The 18395-nt window shown below is 38.7% G+C and overlaps 1 protein-coding gene across 1 annotated transcript in view; it reads right to left on the bottom strand.

Annotated features, from left to right (window-relative positions):
- The window catches only part of LOC137982919 (fibroblast growth factor receptor 1-like), a 47938-nt gene extending 32107 nt beyond the window's left edge, over positions 1–15831 (bottom strand). The window contains exons 1-5 of the mRNA XM_068830080.1: positions 15531–15831; positions 14350–14756; positions 13488–13512; positions 12929–13168; positions 8935–9201 (exon numbers count right to left, since the gene is read on the bottom strand). Coding sequence (XP_068686181.1) covers positions 8935–9201; positions 12929–13168; positions 13488–13512; positions 14350–14756; positions 15531–15591 — 1000 coding nt within the window. The 5' untranslated portion in view covers positions 15592–15831. The remainder of the gene's footprint in view (positions 1–8934; positions 9202–12928; positions 13169–13487; positions 13513–14349; positions 14757–15530) is intronic.
- Between the last annotated feature and the right edge of the window lie 2564 nt (positions 15832–18395).

Genomic DNA, 18395 nt, shown 5'->3' with positions numbered 1-18395 from the left:
ATATCGTACTCATCGCTTCGTGATTCATGCGATATCGGATTTTAGCTTAAATGTAATGTGGAATGCACTAGTTAGTCAGTGAATTTTTCTACAGAAGAAAGCAAAGAAAATTATTTCATTTTCAAGCAGAAACCGAACACATCAAAACGCGGACAATTCGAAACTTTTTATTTTCACTAACCCTACCGGCAGTAAGAATATATAGCCAGGAAGCTCCGCTTTTAGCCTTGCTAAATCTATATATTAGCTATAAAACCAAAATTTCGCGCATCAATGGGTTACCATATTTCCGCAATGATGGTGCTCCTGGAGCGCCTAGCTCCACTATTGTTATTATTATTATTATCATTATTATTATTATTATTATTATTATTATTATTATTATTATTATTATTATTATTATTATTATTATTATTATTATTATTGTTATCATTATTATTATTGGAGACTTTATTAAAATATCCTCAAATGATTTTACAACCTTTGCGGGCCTGTAGGCCTGGGCTCATGGTGCTCATGTTACTATCCTATAAAACCTTATGACTATGGTCAATCTAACAAATTACGGTGTAATATTGTAAAACTAAAAAATAAAAGTAGCAAAATTCATAGAATGATCCTTATAAACGATAAAAAAGAAAAAGAAATTTAAAAAACAATGCAAATAAGATACTATATACATCTTTATCATCCATAAACGGCTTTAACCAAAATCAGTTTATGAGAGAAACCTTTTTACTATTTCACAGTTTTGGGAGATAATCCACTTTTGCGAGCGTTCAATAGTTGTCTTTGCTAAGTTGTTATCCAATATGCTGGTAAGTTCTTCTTCAAGATCCTTGTAGTAAACTGCGAGAAAATCAAAGACTACTGTAATGAGCTTTACTTTATGACCTGGGTATAAGTTCTTAATACCTAGTTTTAAATCTATATATTTATCTTTCTTTTGTTTAGTTCTCATTGTGATTTTTCCTGGGTTGCATATTTTTCCTTCTATGATGATCCATTCTTTATTCTTTTTGTCCAATACACTGATATCCGGTCTATTTGCGCCATTCATTGGACATTTTTTCCAATTTCCAGGGTATGTCCCACAAGATCGTTGCCTCGTTATTCTCTTAGCTTGGTTGCGGATAAGATTGCTTGTACCACGGACTAGAATACTCGGATTCTTGAAATTTGTATCTTTCCAGTAAAGCATGGTAAACAGTGACTGTGCTATGTAAGAACAGCCACACAGATCGTCTGATACTGTCTCCTGATCTTTAAAACAGAGTCGGCAGGACACGTCGTCTACTTGTTGGTGTAACTTTTGTGATCTATAGATCTTTGTGTTAAGGAGTTGCTGTCTAATGCTTGTATCTACTGACATGACTATATCCGGGATATTTTTCCATTGTCTAAAGATGTCGTATGAATGGGCTGATACTTCTGGATCCTGCCAGTGTTGAGTCACAAACTTTCCGATTCATGGCTGTTTCATGACTTCATTTTTGCGTTTCTTCATACTTGCTTTATGGATGATCTGCTTTATTTTCCTGGGTTCTTTCTCGTTCAGTATTGTTACGTTGCCAGTGCCTTCCAAGACTGCTGCGCCATCCTCAAAGTAGCAATTGAGTTCTAGTTCTTCTGCATATCTTTCGCCATCTTTGAATACTGACCGCAAGTTTCTCTTTTCTTTTTCGTTTTGGAATGATTTGACTAATTTAATGTGTGGATCTTCACTGTTATTTATGTAATCGGCTACTTTAAGCTTGGTATTCTTGTACACTGACTCTATTTCAATCAATCCTTTTCCTCCTTCTTGTGATGGTAGATACAATAATCTTGTCGATTCATACTTATGCTTTCCACTGCACTCATTGATTACATGTCGTGTTAATCTATCGAGTTCCTTAAGGTTGTTAAGACACCAGTCGGTTGACCACATGTAGTATTGTAAAATAGGCAATTCGTTGATGTTCGTTGCGCGGACCTTGCGTGGGACTGACGGTGGGGAAGTCGAAACAGCCCATAGTCGGTTCTCGTACTCCTTGGCGGCTTCTTCTATAACTTTGTCTTCTAGATGTTGACTGTTTTGATGTTTATCCCCCATTCCAGTCCAATGTCTGTGAACATCTTTTTTAGGTTGCTTGTAACGGACACAGCTTTTTGTTCAGAACGATGGTAAGTTTTTAAGTCATCAACGAAAAGCACATGTGTTATCTTTTGGCATTGGGCATGAGGACAATTTAAATCCCTCTGTACTCCTCAGGTACCATGCAATAGGATTAAGTGTTAATGTAAATAGTCGCACACAAAAAGAATCCCCTTGCAGAATTCCTCTCTTTATTTTAATCTGACCAATGATCTAATTGCCTTTGTTGGTAGTTACTTCGAGGTTGATGTTCCATGTCTTCATAATAGTTTTGATGAGATGGATGAGATCTGCGTTAACTCCATGTATCTCGAGTGCTTTGGTGATCCATTCGTGAGAAACAGAATCGAATGCCTTCTTGACATCGATCCAACTACAAGACAGATTCTTTTTTATTGAAGTGGGCATCTTCTAGTATCATCTCATCAATTATGAGGTTATCAACGCAACCCATAGACTTAGCTTTTTCTCTTGTTTGGTCAATTTGCATCAAGTTGTTCTTATCTTCGTGTATTTCTAAAAGGTGGTCAATAACTGAGGTTATCAGCTTGTATAGACTGTTTAAACAAGTTATTGGTCGATAGTCAGAAGCTGATGGGTTACCTTTCTTCGAGACCATGACACTTCTTCCCGTTGTAAGCCAAATCGGTACCTCTTGTTTGTCTGTGACTATTTTGTTCAGCGCTATTGCGATGTCTTGATGGAAGTTTTTCATCTTCTTTATCCAAAAGTTGGTAATTTTATCTTTACCAAGTGAACAACAATTTCTTTTGTTTTTAATGCTTTCGGTGACCACCTTTTCAATTATTCTTATAGGCTCACTTGGTTGTCGTATGTATTGTTTTACAGCTGATTCAACATTTTTTATCCACTCTGCTTGGATAGGTACTTCACTTGCGTTCTCCCATATAGGTCTCCAGAATTCCTCAAAATCCCCTCTTGTTGTTTTACTTGTGGATTCTTGGTTAGCTGAAGGCATCTTTTCTTTACTTATGAACTGCGGATGTTTGTTCAGTTCCGTTGATTTTATGATGTTATTTAGGTGGCTATAAAACGAACCCTCGGCTACATCGAACCACTGATTGATCTTGAATCGTTTGTGGGCAATCTTTCTTTTTTCTTTCTGTTTTTTAAGGGCGCGAATGGTGTTGATTTTCCTTTCCTTTAGGATTGTCAAGCTTGGGATGGTAATTCTTCCTTTAATTTCTGTTATCATCCAAGATCTGTTTTTCTTCATTTTCGGCGTTAGATGACGGTTCTCGCGTACTCTCTTCAGCTCCTCACATATCTGAGAGACTTGCTTTCGCAGAGTGTTCGTTTTTCCTTCTATACGAATCATCCATCGAGGTTTTCCGTCAAAATTCTGTTGTTTATCTTCGTTCCTTTTTTTAGCGTTGGTTAATTTCCATGCTTTAACAACGGAATAGATGGCGCAATTGTATTCCCATAGGTATTGTAGCGAATCGATTGATGGCTTTGCTGTGATAAGCGTTTTAGCAACATATTGAATACGATCTATATCTATTTTCTTGATGAAGGCGGTATTTTTAAAGAAGATGTTTACGTCTCGCTTATCCATATTTCCAGTGTCTAGGAACAATTTCATCATAAGTGCACTTCGCCATCTGCGTTATTTGTGATATCCAATTAAGATCTTCGATTGTCTAGTCGATTCTTTGTTGTTGCTCGTTTGATTGACACATTTGCTCTTCATCTGCTAGCTCTCTATTGTTTGGTCTTTGTTCAGTAGTTTCTCTTTGTTCTTGAAGCTCATTTGTTATGCGTAATGCGTTCACCTCGCAAATTCTTTCTAAATGCGCCAATTTATCCCTCAGATTTTGTGCTGTCTTTCCTAGGTTTCCATATCCTTTCTCCTTCCAAAACTTTAGAGTTAAATTCATGGTTCCATCTTTCCGTCCTTTTTCATTAGTAGGGCATTCTTCTGATGTTTTATAGCTGTTTAGCTTCATCTTTAGAAGTTAATAAATCCATGCACATTTGCTCCGTCCATCTTGTCATACCATGGTGTATTCTGTCCTCACCCATTTTGTAACGAATTTCGTTTCTTGAAACACTTTGAGTGGGTCGTAGATTGTAGGTAATGTTAACTACAATGAAGATGAGAGGCAGTTCAAGAAAACGAATTACAAGAGCGTTTTAGGGCGTAATTCTGCGGAGCTCAAAGACCAGCTCAAAGACTAGCTTATTAATATTATTATTATTATTATTATTATTATTATTATTTTTATTTTTATTATTATTATTATTATTATTATTAATATTACTATTATTATTATTGTTATGTAGAATTGAGCACAGGGTTTTTTCCTGGAGAAAATATCCCGAGACCTCAGACTTCCAGCACTTTCCTGAGGATATATGCCGATCCGAGGAAAGCCGACTTTTGCATCGTTCTTTTTCGGTCCTTAATTCCTAGTTGCTCCACGTGGCCCGCCAGCTTCTTTGACACTGAACCCAATACACCTACTACCACTGGCAACACTCTTGTCCTTGATTCCCTGGTCTCTCTTGCCAGGTCTTGGTACTTTTCATACTTTTCAGTTTCTTTTTGCAATACGTTGCTATCTCTGGGAACAGCTATGTCCACAATGATTCTTTCCTTTGCCTTCTTTTTTCTGAATTACAATGTCTGGCCTCCTGTGATGGATTTCAAGGTCTGTTTGGATGGTAAAGTCCCATAATAGTCATACTTCCTCATTCTCTTCTATGCTTTTCGGTGAATGCCCATACCAATTGTCACTGCACTCAACTCCATATTCCTTGCACAACTCCCAATGTATGACCCACCCAACAACATCATGTCTCTCTTTATATTCTTTTTATTCTATCTGCGCAAGCTTGGGGCAACTGCACAAAATATGCTGCACAGTTTCATCGTGACTTCCACACATTCTGCATTTAGATGATACATTTTGGTTTTCGATTCTGGCTTTTACGACGTTTGTTCTTAGTGTCTGGTCTTGCGCGGTAAAAATAAGCCCTTCTGTCTCCTTCTTCAGTTCACTAGTTCTTATCCAATTTTAGGAAACACAAGATAGGTCCTCTGTATCTCTCTTGAACGGCCCATGCAGCTGCTTTTCAGACCAGCCTTCAATTCTTTTCCTCTTTATCCTTTCCTTTTACTCCTTTGGTGTTTTTATTTCATCGACATTCTTCCTCTCCCATGCAGCTTTCAACAAACGTTCCTGGCTCTGGCTGATGCAGATATTGATATTTCTTTCTTCAGTATTGAAGGCGTCTTCAACACTAATTACTCCACGCCCTCCTTCTCTTCTTGGTAAGTACAGACTCCTTACGTTGGACCTGGGATGAGGAGCGGCATGGATGGTTAATAGTTTTCGGGTCTTACGATCCAATTCAGCAAGCTCACTCTTTGTCCAGTTTACAATCCCTCCACTGTACCGTAGTAGAGATACAGCCCAGCTGTTAATAGCCATTATAACATTACCAGCATTTAGCTTTGAGGACAAAGTTTTCTTCACTCTCCTAATATACTCCTTCTTCATACTTCTCTTCACTTCGTCATGCATAATGTCATCGGCCTCCAACATCCCCAGATATTTATAACCTTCAACATCATCTCCAATACTTCAGATAATTATTCCATAAGGCATTCTTATACCCTATGACTTATCCAGCTTGCCTCTTTTCATTACCATAATTGCGCACTTCTCGATTCCAAAATCCATACCAATGTCATTGCTGAACGCCTGGACAGTATGTACAAGTGAGTTTATTTCCTTCTCATTTCTTCCATATAATTTCAAGTCGTCCATAATCAGTGGATGGGTTATCTTGCCCTCTTTCCTACTGAGTTGGTAGCCTGCTGCTGATTCTTTCAGTACACTGCTGAGAGATAGCATTGCAATCACAAATAACAAAGGGGATAAGGAATCCCCCTGAAATATTCCTCTCCTGATGAACACTTCACCAAGGTCCTTACCACATGCCGTTAGTTATGTTTTCCAGGACTCCATGCTCTCCCTCATTAGCCGTTTGATGTTATCTGCAGCCCCTACGAGCTCAAGTGTTTCCAATATCCAGGAATGTGGGACAGAATCATAAGCCTTCTTATAATCGATCCAAGTCATTGCTAAGTTGGTTTTCCTCTGCTGGCAGTCACGAAGTTACTGTATTGCTCTATCTATAACCAGTTGGTCCTTTGTTCCTCTGCTTTTCTTTCGAAAACCTTTCTGCTCATCTGGTAACAATGAGCTCTGGTGGAGATGTTGGTACAAATCCTCTGCTATGATCCCTGTGAGTACTTTCCATGTTATTGGCCTGTAGTTTCCCACAGCATTCCCTTTCGCCTTGTCTTTGATCAGCAGAACAGTTCGTCCCTTTGACATCCATTCGGGAATGCCCCTGCCATCAAGGCATTTCTTGCAGCTGCAACGCCATCCGTTCATGTAGTTTCTTCATGCTCTTCAACCAAAATCCTTGTACATTATCGGGGCCGCAAGCCTTCCAGTTTGGGATCTTCCTTACAATTGCTCGTAGCTTTTCAATATCAATAGTCAGATCATTTTGTTTTTTTTACCTGGGTCTTTCCCTTTAGGTCATTACACCAACCAGCATCTCTTCTGTGTTCCACTTTCCGGTCACAAATATTACTCCAATACTCTCTGGCCTCATTAGCATCAGGGGTCGGTTGGTCACTTCCCTGTGGGTCATCAAGTTCTTTGTAAAACTGTCTCTGGTTAACATCAAATATCCGGTTCTGCTGGTATTGCAAAATTCGATCATTGTATCGCTTGATTTTATGAGCTTTTGAGCTGACACGCTATTTCAGTTGTTCAATCACAACTGCAACCCCCTTGATTTCTATTTTGTACTTTCTCCACAACTGATTCCTGATTCTTGGCCTACTGCACTCATTTCTACAGACTTGCTCTAGTCGGCTGAGGTCTTTTCGCAGCTGATCAACCTGTCCTTGTAGCCGTCTTTTCCACCATGGTTCTTTGGTTGCTTTATTCTTTCCAGGTTTGATACCCAGTCTTTCAGTCACTGCTACAGCAGTGGCATACAGTAACCTGTTGGTGTCTGAGATGTCTTTACTTTGTATTTGGGCAGCTACTTCTTCTACAAACTGGAGGTCCTCTCTTATCGTTCGCGTTCCCTTCAAAGCTGGTAGTTTGTCTTGGTCTTGACTCAGTCTGATTTCATTCAGTCTTTTCCAAATCACCCGTTCGTCTTCAGGAATTTGCCGAGGTGCCTCATCACACAGTTCAGCCCGTACCTGGGCTTCTTCCGCAGTCTGTGAGTCCATCTCCTTTGCATGCTTGACAGGTAATTTATGCTCGCTACCAGTGTTAGCTTCCTCTACAACAGCTGTCACACACAATGCTTGTTCCTCTTGATCTCTTCTAACTCAACTGTTGTGAACCATTTACTTTTCAAGATAGTACGGGCCTGTTCTGCAAGTCTCTGTTAGGGCACATTTACCATTCCTTTCTCATCCCACAACCTAAGCATTATCTGGCGGTACCCTCTTTTCTCCGGGATGCTCTTAAAATAGCATTCCATCAACGCCCTGTCCTCCTCGACTCACCATTTCCTCCTTCCCTTTCTCGGTCCATTCTCTTAAGCAGCAGTTGCAGGATAACGACCGGGTGCTGGCTGCTGTCCCCCAGCAACCCTGCCGGGCGAGGCACCTTCGTCAAAGATTCCACTTCCATTTACACCGTTACTCATATCTGAAGCAGACATACGTATCATCAAATAGGTGAGAGATGGCATTATTATTATTATTATTATTATTATTATTATTATTATTATTATTATTATTATTATCTCTAATTAGGAATAAATGTGTTGATTGAACTTAGCCGACAATAAATTTGGACTGGTGTTCCAGGAGTGTTCTTTCCATGTTTGTTGTAACACATATGGCAGACAGTAAGGTTCTTGGCGGGTAGCTGGGCGTCCCTGCAGGGTTTAAAACCTCTTGGCTGGCCATGAATTGGTCAGTGTAACATCTCACCTGAGATAGGCTCATCTACGGTGAGCCCAAAAGAAGGAATTTTTGGTCGTTTGATGAAATATGGTTAACGACGTACATGACAGGGCAAATTCTTTTAATTTTTAATACTGTCTTGTAGCTCTGGTACAGTCTAGCTAAAACTCGTTTTCAGAAAAGTTGAGAAAAACAAAAACTGTTCAAGCAAAGACTAAACTAGAATCCGAAGTGAAACCGGGACCAAAGGCCATTGAAAAGATTGCAAATCACTTGTCTTTGGTTCTTGAAATGACAAGCTTTTTATTTCGTCAGGAAACCGATAGCTCGAATAGCCGGTTTAGTGTTCAAAAAGAAAATCATATTGAGAGCCGTTGTGAATATCAATTATTGCATTGCCTCATTTTTGAAAGAGATATAATTTCAAATTAATATTCTTCAGCAATTAACATTTATTCACCGAGGTGAAAGTGAATAATCTCTGATGGATAATTGGGTATAAAAAACCTCACAGTAGTGTTAGGCCTCACTCGAACTTGGAATCATTACTAATTGTTTTAATGTATACCACGCAAGTTGACTAATTTGCTCCCAGATCACCGTAGAGAAACAGGAAGCCATTTTGTTTTTCTCCGTTTGCTCAGAGGTGAATAGCAAGTATTCATCTCCGAGCTAGCCAATGAGAATGCACGGAAAACACCATTCACTTGTGCATGGTTTTTACTGAAAAATAATATTCCATATAGTAAGGCCCAAAACTAGAAGTAACTTTAGGGATTACAGTCTGTTCTAGTGTTGTCAGTGAACTTTTTTGACTTACGGTGCACGTTGAATGTCAATGCGTCCCATCCTATTCTGTTCTTCGCAGTGCACACAAAGTGAGCAAATTCTTCTTCACCTGCATGATGCTGAGTCAAAATACTCGAATTCCCTGAACTAATAAAACCAGAGCTGATAATGTCGGAGTTCTTGTGCCAAACAAACTGTGGTTTAGGATTTCCATCTGCCTCACACCTAAGTCTTATCTTCGTTCCCTTATTCACAGTTAAGGAGACAGTCTTGGGTGACGCAAGTATGCTGGGTGCATCTGGAAAAGATGACATTCAACGTTATTTACTCTTTGTTAAACGATGACGGTTTAATACCGAAACTTAATTTGGGTGGAGAATTAATGATCAAGCGAAATTCTTACTTGCTAAACTTAGGAGGTAGCGTTGGCTCAGTGCAGAGAACACGCGCCTCACCTCCCACCAATGTGGCCCGGATTCGATTTCCCGACTTGGCATCGTAGTGGGTCGAGTTTGTCTGTTCTCTACTTAGCTTCGAGAGATTTTTTCCCCCAGTACCCTGGTCAGTTTCCCTTCTTCTTAAAAAATAATCAATTTGAATTAAATTGATGTGATTTCTATGTTCAGTTTCCCCAATCACACACTGTAGTTCCCTAGCGATATATAGAAGTCTTAAATGAAGTTCATACTAGAAAAGTCTTAAATAAAGTTCATACTATTACAACTATCGATCTCTTTCGCAAACGCTTAAATTTCGCTGTTATGGCCAACTCTCAATTCGGCCTGTCATTTTGAGTAAGTGGAAATTGGAAAAAAAGGTAACTCTTCCGCTCGAAATTAAGAATGGAATCTAATTAAATTCTTGAAAAAAAAAAAAAAAGGACAGAGAAACTATAGATAAAGAGCCACAGCTACGAAAATTTTGACTCCCCTCACTTAGACCCAAGGATTTTTTTATACCATGAAAGGTCTTTAAAGAAAGCAAAGAAACCAACATTTCGCCAAGTGGCATTTTTGGGATTACACTCTTTTCAGTTTCAGTTTATAATAATCTAATTTATGAGAATATCGAGGCTGAAATTTGCGAAATTTTAAGATTATTTTAAGAATAAACCAGAGCTCGAGATTGGAAATGGATATAATTTTGTGTGGTGCAAATTTGTAAATACAATACAATTCAATGTTTTTAACTAAACAGTATAAAATTCTTACTTTTTCCAAAGAGTAAAGGATTGTTCCTTTTAAAGCCAAATTGGCCAAGTGTCGTGAGACACGACGACATCATAACCTCGCTGGCTGCAACGAGAAGCGACGGAGCATGTGCGCAATGTAACACGATACAGATCTAGACACCAAACTATTGTAATTGATATCCCAAATACATTCTAAACTCGAAATGTCATACGCTAAAATCTAAGAATATGCACAAGTGCATCCTTAGCCTAAAATCGGCAGACAAATAAAAATATTTAACCTGGGCAGGACAGACAACATTCTTATAAAAAAAAAATAGTATAGGTATTTTATTGGGTATTCCATTGGGATCTTTCAACAATTGAAAGCACTGAACGAGACTGATCTAACAATCAAAGACTGAAGGCATCGTTTCCTTGTTTTGATAGTTCATTCTTTTCACTATTATTTGTTAATGAATTGCAAAGAACCATGAACCGAAGCATCAGTGTTAAATGCTTTGGAAAGTAAACTGTCCCATTCTCGAAACTAAAAGGCTAAAGAAAATGAAAGGCTGAACGAATTCAAGAAACACAGAGACCGTCCTTGGCATCTCCAACCCAGTCGATGAACTGAGTCACCTTAATTTGCGTCGAATTTATGTTTCAACCAATTGTAGGTTTGGGTAAGAATTGCCACGATGAAATTTGACGCTGATCACGTCGTTTCGTTTTGATGAAAAAAACCTAAGTCAAGGTAAATCATAAATTGCGCGTTTTATTGGTAACTATGTTGAGGAGGTAGTTTATGTGGCCCAGTGGTTAGGGTGCTTGTCTTGAGATCCGGAGATCCCAAGTTCAAGACCCGGACAACTGGTTGAATTTGATATTTAACCAACTTCTGGGCTGCACTTGAAAATAGCCAACTTGTTTGCCTCCGGCAAACTGGGATCATCTCTCAAAACGTTCTTGTTCTGTTTCTGTTGTTTCATTGATTTCGTTTCATTGCCAGTGAAACGCTGCTGAAAAGCCCCTGTGGGGAGTGGTCGATAGGTATGTTGAAGGAAGAAAACCACCAGGCAGGCAAAAAGCCTCGTTGTGAACTATGGAAAACAACCTCAACTTGATACTATGCTTCTTTTTTTCTCTCGAGCGTTACACTTATTTCCCACAAAATCGTTGTTCAGCTGATTGTCATGCCCTATTTTCTTAGATCACCAGCACTCAATTTAGTCAAGATTAAAATGGATCTTGATTTCGTCATAGATAGAATGACTGATTAATGCTACTTGTGTGTCAAATGATATTTTCTCGAAGTTTCTAACTTCGATTCACCATGAGACAGGTATGCCAGTGAGGAATTCATCAAATTATACCGATAAAACTTGCAAAATTAAGTACGTGAGATGCAAGGATTTTTTTGCGCATTCCTATCTTTTGATGTGTTTTAAAGATTGACTTGAAGAAGTACTCACACAACACATTGATTGAACGTAGGGATCGCGGGATTCTCGTTATGGCTCACTGAAACGCATGCGTAATTGCCTGACTGAGATCTGTTCAAACTTTCAATGACAAGGACCACGTCACGCACTGTTTGTACGGGAATGTCGTCTTTCAACCAAACAACAACTGGCGTTCCGCCAAAGGCTAGACGACAAGTGATGTTTACATTGTCGCCTTCCACCACTTCCATTGTGATATTTTGAGAATAAGAGCTTTACAGCCAAATCTCAAGGTGCAATTCGACTACATCCGTGCAAGAGTATTTTTATAATCTTCACACCTTTGTTAATTCTTCGCGCAAGAAATCGCTTTAAATGCTGTAATTTGCATTATCTGACATGATTTTTCCTGGGTACCGAAGTCATGACTAGTCCGAAACGTCGGATTTTATCTTTTTCATTGTTCGTTTTTACCGTTTGATATTTCCTTTTTTTTTTCTTTTTTATTTATTCATTTATTATTTTTTTTTTATGGATTAAAAAAAATGAGCTATGGCATTAGGGTTAAGCTTTGGAAAGTAAATTGGTCATTTTCTCGAAACTACAGCGCTAAAGAAAGTGAAAGGCTGAACGAATTGAAGAAACATAGAGACCTTCCTTGGTATTTCAAACCCAAGTGATGAACAATCCCCTTTATTTGTCTTGAATTAATGTAACAACCAATTCCAGGTTTGGGTAAGGATTATCACAATGAAATTTGACAGTGATGATGTCGTTTCGTTTTGATAACAAAAATATGTCAACGTGAATCATTATTTACAAGTTTTACTTGTAACTATGTTCAGAAAGTAGTGCATGAAGCCCAGTGGTTAGGGCGCTCGCCTTGAAACCTGGAGATCCTGGGTTTCAAGACCCGGACCACTACGGGGAGTGGTCGATTAGATTTGTTGAAGGAGCCTAGTATGCCACCGTGTAGGCAAAAGGCCTCCCTGTAAACTATGAAAAACAACCTCAACTTGATTCTATGTTTTTTTTTTGTTTTCTTTTTTGTCTTTTTTTTCTCCAGCGTTACTCCAGCGTTACTCCAGTCGTTGCTCAGCTGACTTTATTACCGAATTTTTTTAGCCTGTCAACATCGAATCCAGTTAAAATTAAAAATGGATCATGATTTCGTCATATATGGGGTAACCGAGTAATACTAATTGTATGTTGAGACAGATCTCCTCGCGATATTTTCTCGATGTTTCGAATTTCGAAGTCGTTTTCTACATACACTATGGAACTGGAATGCCAGTGAGGAATTCTTCAAATTAAATTGCACCCATAAAGTACGCGGGATGCAAGGATTTAATTCGTGGCATTTCCGATCTTTTGATCTGTTTTTAAGATTGACTTGAGGAAGTACTCACACAACACATTGACAGCAGTGATCGCAGACGTCTTGTTCTCATCATGGCTGACTGAAAAGCATGCGTAATTGCCTGACTGAGATCTGTTCACACTTTCAATGACAAGGACCACGTCACGTACTGTTTGTACGGGAATGTCGTCTTTCAACCAAATAACAACTGGCGTTCCTTCAAAGACTAGGCGACAAGTGATGTTTACTTTGTCACCTTCCACCACTTCCATTGTGATATTTCGAGGATCTGAATATAGAATTAAAACAGTGTTTTAGTCATCCATGTCATTGTCCGGCACAAAATCATCACATTTCTAAAGCATAAACTAGCAGTATTCCTTCGGAGGTTTCAAAGTCCTGGACTAATAGGTGTCTGCCTTAAGAGTGCAGTTTTTTATTTGATTTTTTTTTCTCTACCCTCCCGGGATGTGAATCTGCGTACAAATGACCTGCAAGAACTGGATGCTGTGGTTTAGGCCTCACTCCCCCATATTTAGGTCTCTACTGATTTTATCCGATTTGACTACAAGTTAAGTTTAAAAAAAAAAAGGAATCCATACTGTCACCTGGTGTCGGCGTAGGCGGAGGATCCTGTGGAAAAATGGAACAAAATAAACTACGAAAACAATACTTGGCTTTGATATAAATCACGGACTGCTTCATGCCTTGCCCTCTCTCTCCCTTGCTTCCTCTACCCCCTTTTCTACTTGATGTATTTGAGTATTGTTGCGTTTTGTTTGTGAGTGAAGCAATATAAACAATATATACATTATAAATCTAGAGACTATTACATATTTGTGACAAATAAGAAAAGATTGTACGGAGATTTAATAATTCAGAAAGTGAAATGCTAATAAAATGGCTCTTGTTGTTCGCATGTTTCAAACGTCATATATGAACTTCGCCAGGTGTAAAAAATGAGTTTCCGAAATTTGATTTTCGTCACCTGGGATTTCTGTTCCTATGGAAATATCACCGGTTTTCCCTTTGCCACCTTTGCCACCTTTGCCATTAAATGCTTTTTTGGCATTTCAATGGAGACTGTCTTTTGTATTTTTACAAAAAATTGCAAACATTTCACGTTTTGTACCACCTTGAGGAGTAACTAGCATGTCAAAGCAAATCGAAATTATGTGAGAAGCTATTAACAGAAAAATTTGAGGGTGTTTTTGGAGTTTCAGCGAATTCATAACCAGAAAGTTACATATGAAGGAGATTAAAAGGATCAAGCGTTCCTTTCACCTACAAGTATAAGGTAAATTTGAAGTACACAATTTTGCGTACAGAGAAGATTATAAAATGTCCAGGCTCAAAAGGGACTTTCAAGATTGGATCTCTTTCGAGGTTGTTTGCAACTGCTTGAGTTTCTTCAACACACTAATTTGATAATCACAGAAAGTTATTTCTTAAACAAGAAGGGTTCCTTACCTTAACTGCAAGATAATACGGTCCTCGTTCCTCAGTCGGTGGAGGAAAAAGATCGACGCGCACCCAGATCCCGTAATCTATTGCATCACTGGGCTGAACATTTGTAAGTTGGTAAGCGACAGTATAATTTCGAGAAATATCACCCGCCCAAAACCAGCGCCATGCCAATGAGCTGTTGACTGTCTCATCATGCATCGTTCCATCTGCTTTCAGAGTGAATATTTTTAAAGCTGAGTCGAAGTGGTGAAAATCCTTATTCCACGTACCGAACCACACCTCCAACTCCTTTTTCGTTTCGGTAGCCGTAAGAATCAAATTCCATGTCAACGTTACGTTAGATCCAATAAAAGCGACGGTGGTTTCGTTGGGTTGTCGGCTAATTTTTAATCCGTGTAAATAATCAAAAACTGAAAAGAAAGGCAGAGTTTCAGGGCGTGTCACAGAATAAAAGCAAGGTTTCAGAGCATGTCACAGCGGCCGAGGAAAATAAAATCTGTATCATATTCCCTCCGAAGGCAGAAATTTATCGCACCATATTCAACAACGATTTTACTTTGGGTTATAAGTGAAAAGAACGTTTCTGTGTTGTTTCCGAAGCGTATTACTTCTGAGTGGACGTTTTCCCAAATCGCAAAAATTGTGCACTGAAAGGTGTTCAAATTAAAGAATTAAAAGAGATCTTCTCCTTTTCATCTAACGTTTTTTTCTTTTCTTTTTTTTTTTTTTTTTTTTTTTTTTGTTTTTTTAGTTTTTGCACAAATATTCTACATTCACAAATATGCTAGATTTAAGGAGGAGGCACTGCGGCCCAGTGGTTAGGGTGCTTCCCTTGAGATCAATACACGTTCTGACGGTTTGTTGAATTTGTTCATGGAAGTCCTGGTTCAACTTCCCGGCCGCACTAACTGTTAATTGCCCCACTGGGTTGCCTCCGGCCAGTTGGGATTCTTAACAGTTGTTGTTGTTTTTGTTGCGTTCTGTTGTTTTGCTGATTGTGTTTATTGGCCCTGAAAAGCTTCTATGGGAAGTGGTCAATTAAGTATGTATTGTATTGCATAAGACGTTTTCTGGTTTAACATCTAGGTCGAAATAATTTTATAAACATACCAAAAACATCTGTTCAAGCATCACTTGAATGTAATAGCGATTTTGGAGCAGTGATCGTAATGAACTGTACTTACAAAACAAAGGAATCAGCAAACTGCAGGTAAAGTTGATGCAACGGAAAACGCCTCGAATCATCTCGTCTGGGATGACGTTAAGGTCCTGTTGGGATTTTGTCCCCTTACGAACGAGTTACTCCTTGGTTCTTTCTTCACAGATGGATGTACAAATCAGATTCGAGCTGCAACCGTGCCAGTGACTAATGGCTGCGGCAATCAAAATTTGCAATGTTGGAAACTTTTCAATACAATGGATACAAACGTTAATGTCCAAGCTAGCGTGGACAAAGCAAAAAAAAATGATCGATCTGAGTGACAAGTCTACAATCTGAAAGTTGTCCGAAAAAGAGTTTTATGGCCGAAAATGAAATTCTCCAAAATAAAAAACAATATTTCGTTTTCCTACTGTTTTCAGATTCAAACGGTAGGGACATGAACACTAATGGAACCAGCTAGCTCGAAGGCCCGTGGAAAACCCTCGGTCAATATAGATTTAAACACTAAAATGCACTTAGTCTATTCAGTTGGCTTGGGCAGCGATAGTCCTTGATGATTTTATAGACCAACGGAAATCTCAGAAAACGCCGCGATTTTTTTTTATGTTAAAGAGTCCCAATTTAGATCTCATACTCTGAGTGCATGAGGTCCTGATAGCTTTCAGTATGGTGCGCATAACCTGATTTCGGAGCCTTTCTAGGCTGTCTATCATTGAATTTGAACATTCCACCAAACAGAATATCCGTAATCAAAGACTGGTAGCATCGTCAGGAAAATAGAAAGTCTGTTTATAAAACGGCTTTTTGGATACGTTCTTAGTTGCATATATGAAAGATGCTCTTTCCAAATCAAGGTAGTATCGACGTAGACACCCAGATATTTATAATTTGTAACTTCCTTGAGACGACGATCGTGAGTAAAGACATTTAGATCATTAGAACTTTTTACACTTTCTTGAGTTCCAAATGTCGTGACTTCTGATTTTCCTGGGTGTACAACCATCTCATTACTTGATAATTATAAGCTAATGTTGTCAAGATTTCCATTACTACAATTAAATGCCTGTTGCTATCTCCGTCACTGTAATGGATCTCAGTATCGTCAGCAAACAAAGCACAACTTGGGTGTTCCACTGCTGATGAAACATCGTTACAATGTGCGCCGAAGAGAGTTGGTCTTACGACGGACCCTTGTGGGACCCCGTGTCGAAGTGGTAAAGGTTTTAATTCTGTTGAGTTGCAACTAACATTTTGTCTATATTATCAAGGTAGTTTTCAAACCAATGAAACGCAGAGTCGGATACACCAGCAGATTCCAACTTTTTTAAGAGTAGATTATGGTTTACGGCACCAAAGGCTTTACGTAGATCCAGAAAAGCAGACACAGCTATTTGTTTAATATCAATGGATCATTTCCATTCGGCAACGAGGCGGATTAAGGCTATATTACATGATGGCGTTTTTGATATGAAATTGTTTTTCACTGATCAGTTTGTTTTCAACTGCAAAGTCTTGAAATTATTGATTTGCAAATCTTTCGAGCACTTTGGCTAAACAAGGTAAAACAAACACTAGCCGATAGTTGTTGCACTTTGTAGAAATTCCTTCTTTAAAAACTGGTGAAACGCGAGGGATTTTCCACTTTAAGGGGAATTCACCTTGACGGAAAGATTCATTAATTAGATATGCAATGCTGGGGGCAAAATAGCCAGCCACGGATTTAACTGCTTATACCGGGATATTATCCACTCCAGCTGCTTTCCCTGCATCTAGCGTAGATAGTGCTTTAAAGTATGTCTCATTAGAGACATACTTGACGGAAGAGAATTCACTAGCAAAGGGCACATTCGAGTTGTTATTAAGACTGATGATAAATGTGTTGCAAAGGAAGGAAGTGCTTGTTCAGCGATAGTTGTGAAGAGGTTATTCATTGTGTCAGCATTTTTTTTTTTTAAATCTTGTTCAGTGGAGCATTCAAGAGAAGAACTTCTTCAAAGTTTACTCCCTCGCTTTGGCAAAAGCTGCAAAGTGACTCGACCAGCAAGCTGTAGATAAGCTCATCTCTATCGACAGTGCTCCGCCACTGCCGCATTCTTCTTCTTCTCTATCGGTTCCGTCAGATTTCGACGAAGAATCTTGTTTGCAACCTTTACTGGCGTTGATTTTGATCTTTAAGCGGATGCCGAGCTCGGCGAAGGAGTCTTGCCCAAACTTACTTACTTACTTACTTACTTACTTACTTACTTACTTACTTACTTACTTACTTACTTACTTACTTACTTACTTACTTACTTACTTACTTACTTACTTACTTACTTACTTTATTTATACACGGTAAAATCTTCAGTATATGTTACAATAAAAAGTTTCATTACAACTACAATGTACACTGTTTTACAAGATTGCCGTGTGAGAGCCCGACCGGCACCTACTATATAGTTGGTCAATTTCCCTTTTAAAGTATTCTAGGGAGTCTGATTGTCGCAAGCTGGTTGGCAAACTATTCCATAACAGTGCTCCGCTATAACAAAAAGCACGCTTTCCATAATTTGTGCGCGGCAAAGGCAACTCAAGTTTAGCCTCTACGTTTCTTAAGTTGTATTGCGTACTGCGGGTACTGAATGAATTCTGGAGGAACGCTGGGGTGAGTTCATTGATTGTTTTAAACATTAATATAGCTTTAAGCTTTTGTCGGCGAGTAGTTAAATCATCCCAATTTAACAGATTTAAAAGAAAAGTGGCACTTGTGTCGTAATTGGACCTGGTAATCGCCCTGGTATCCCTATTTTGAAGCTTTTGAAGTTTATCACTTAAGGTTAAGTTGCAATCGCCCCAAACGGAGCTACAATAATCAAAGTGGGGTAAGATCAACGCTTGATAGATTTGA

The sequence above is a fragment of the Montipora foliosa genome, chromosome 13 (assembly GCF_036669935.1).
Source record: "Montipora foliosa isolate CH-2021 chromosome 13, ASM3666993v2, whole genome shotgun sequence".
Taxonomy (NCBI): Eukaryota; Metazoa; Cnidaria; class Anthozoa; order Scleractinia; family Acroporidae; genus Montipora; species Montipora foliosa.
The sequence above is the reverse complement of the archived record's forward strand: the minus strand, read 5'-3'. Positions and strand labels throughout refer to the sequence as shown.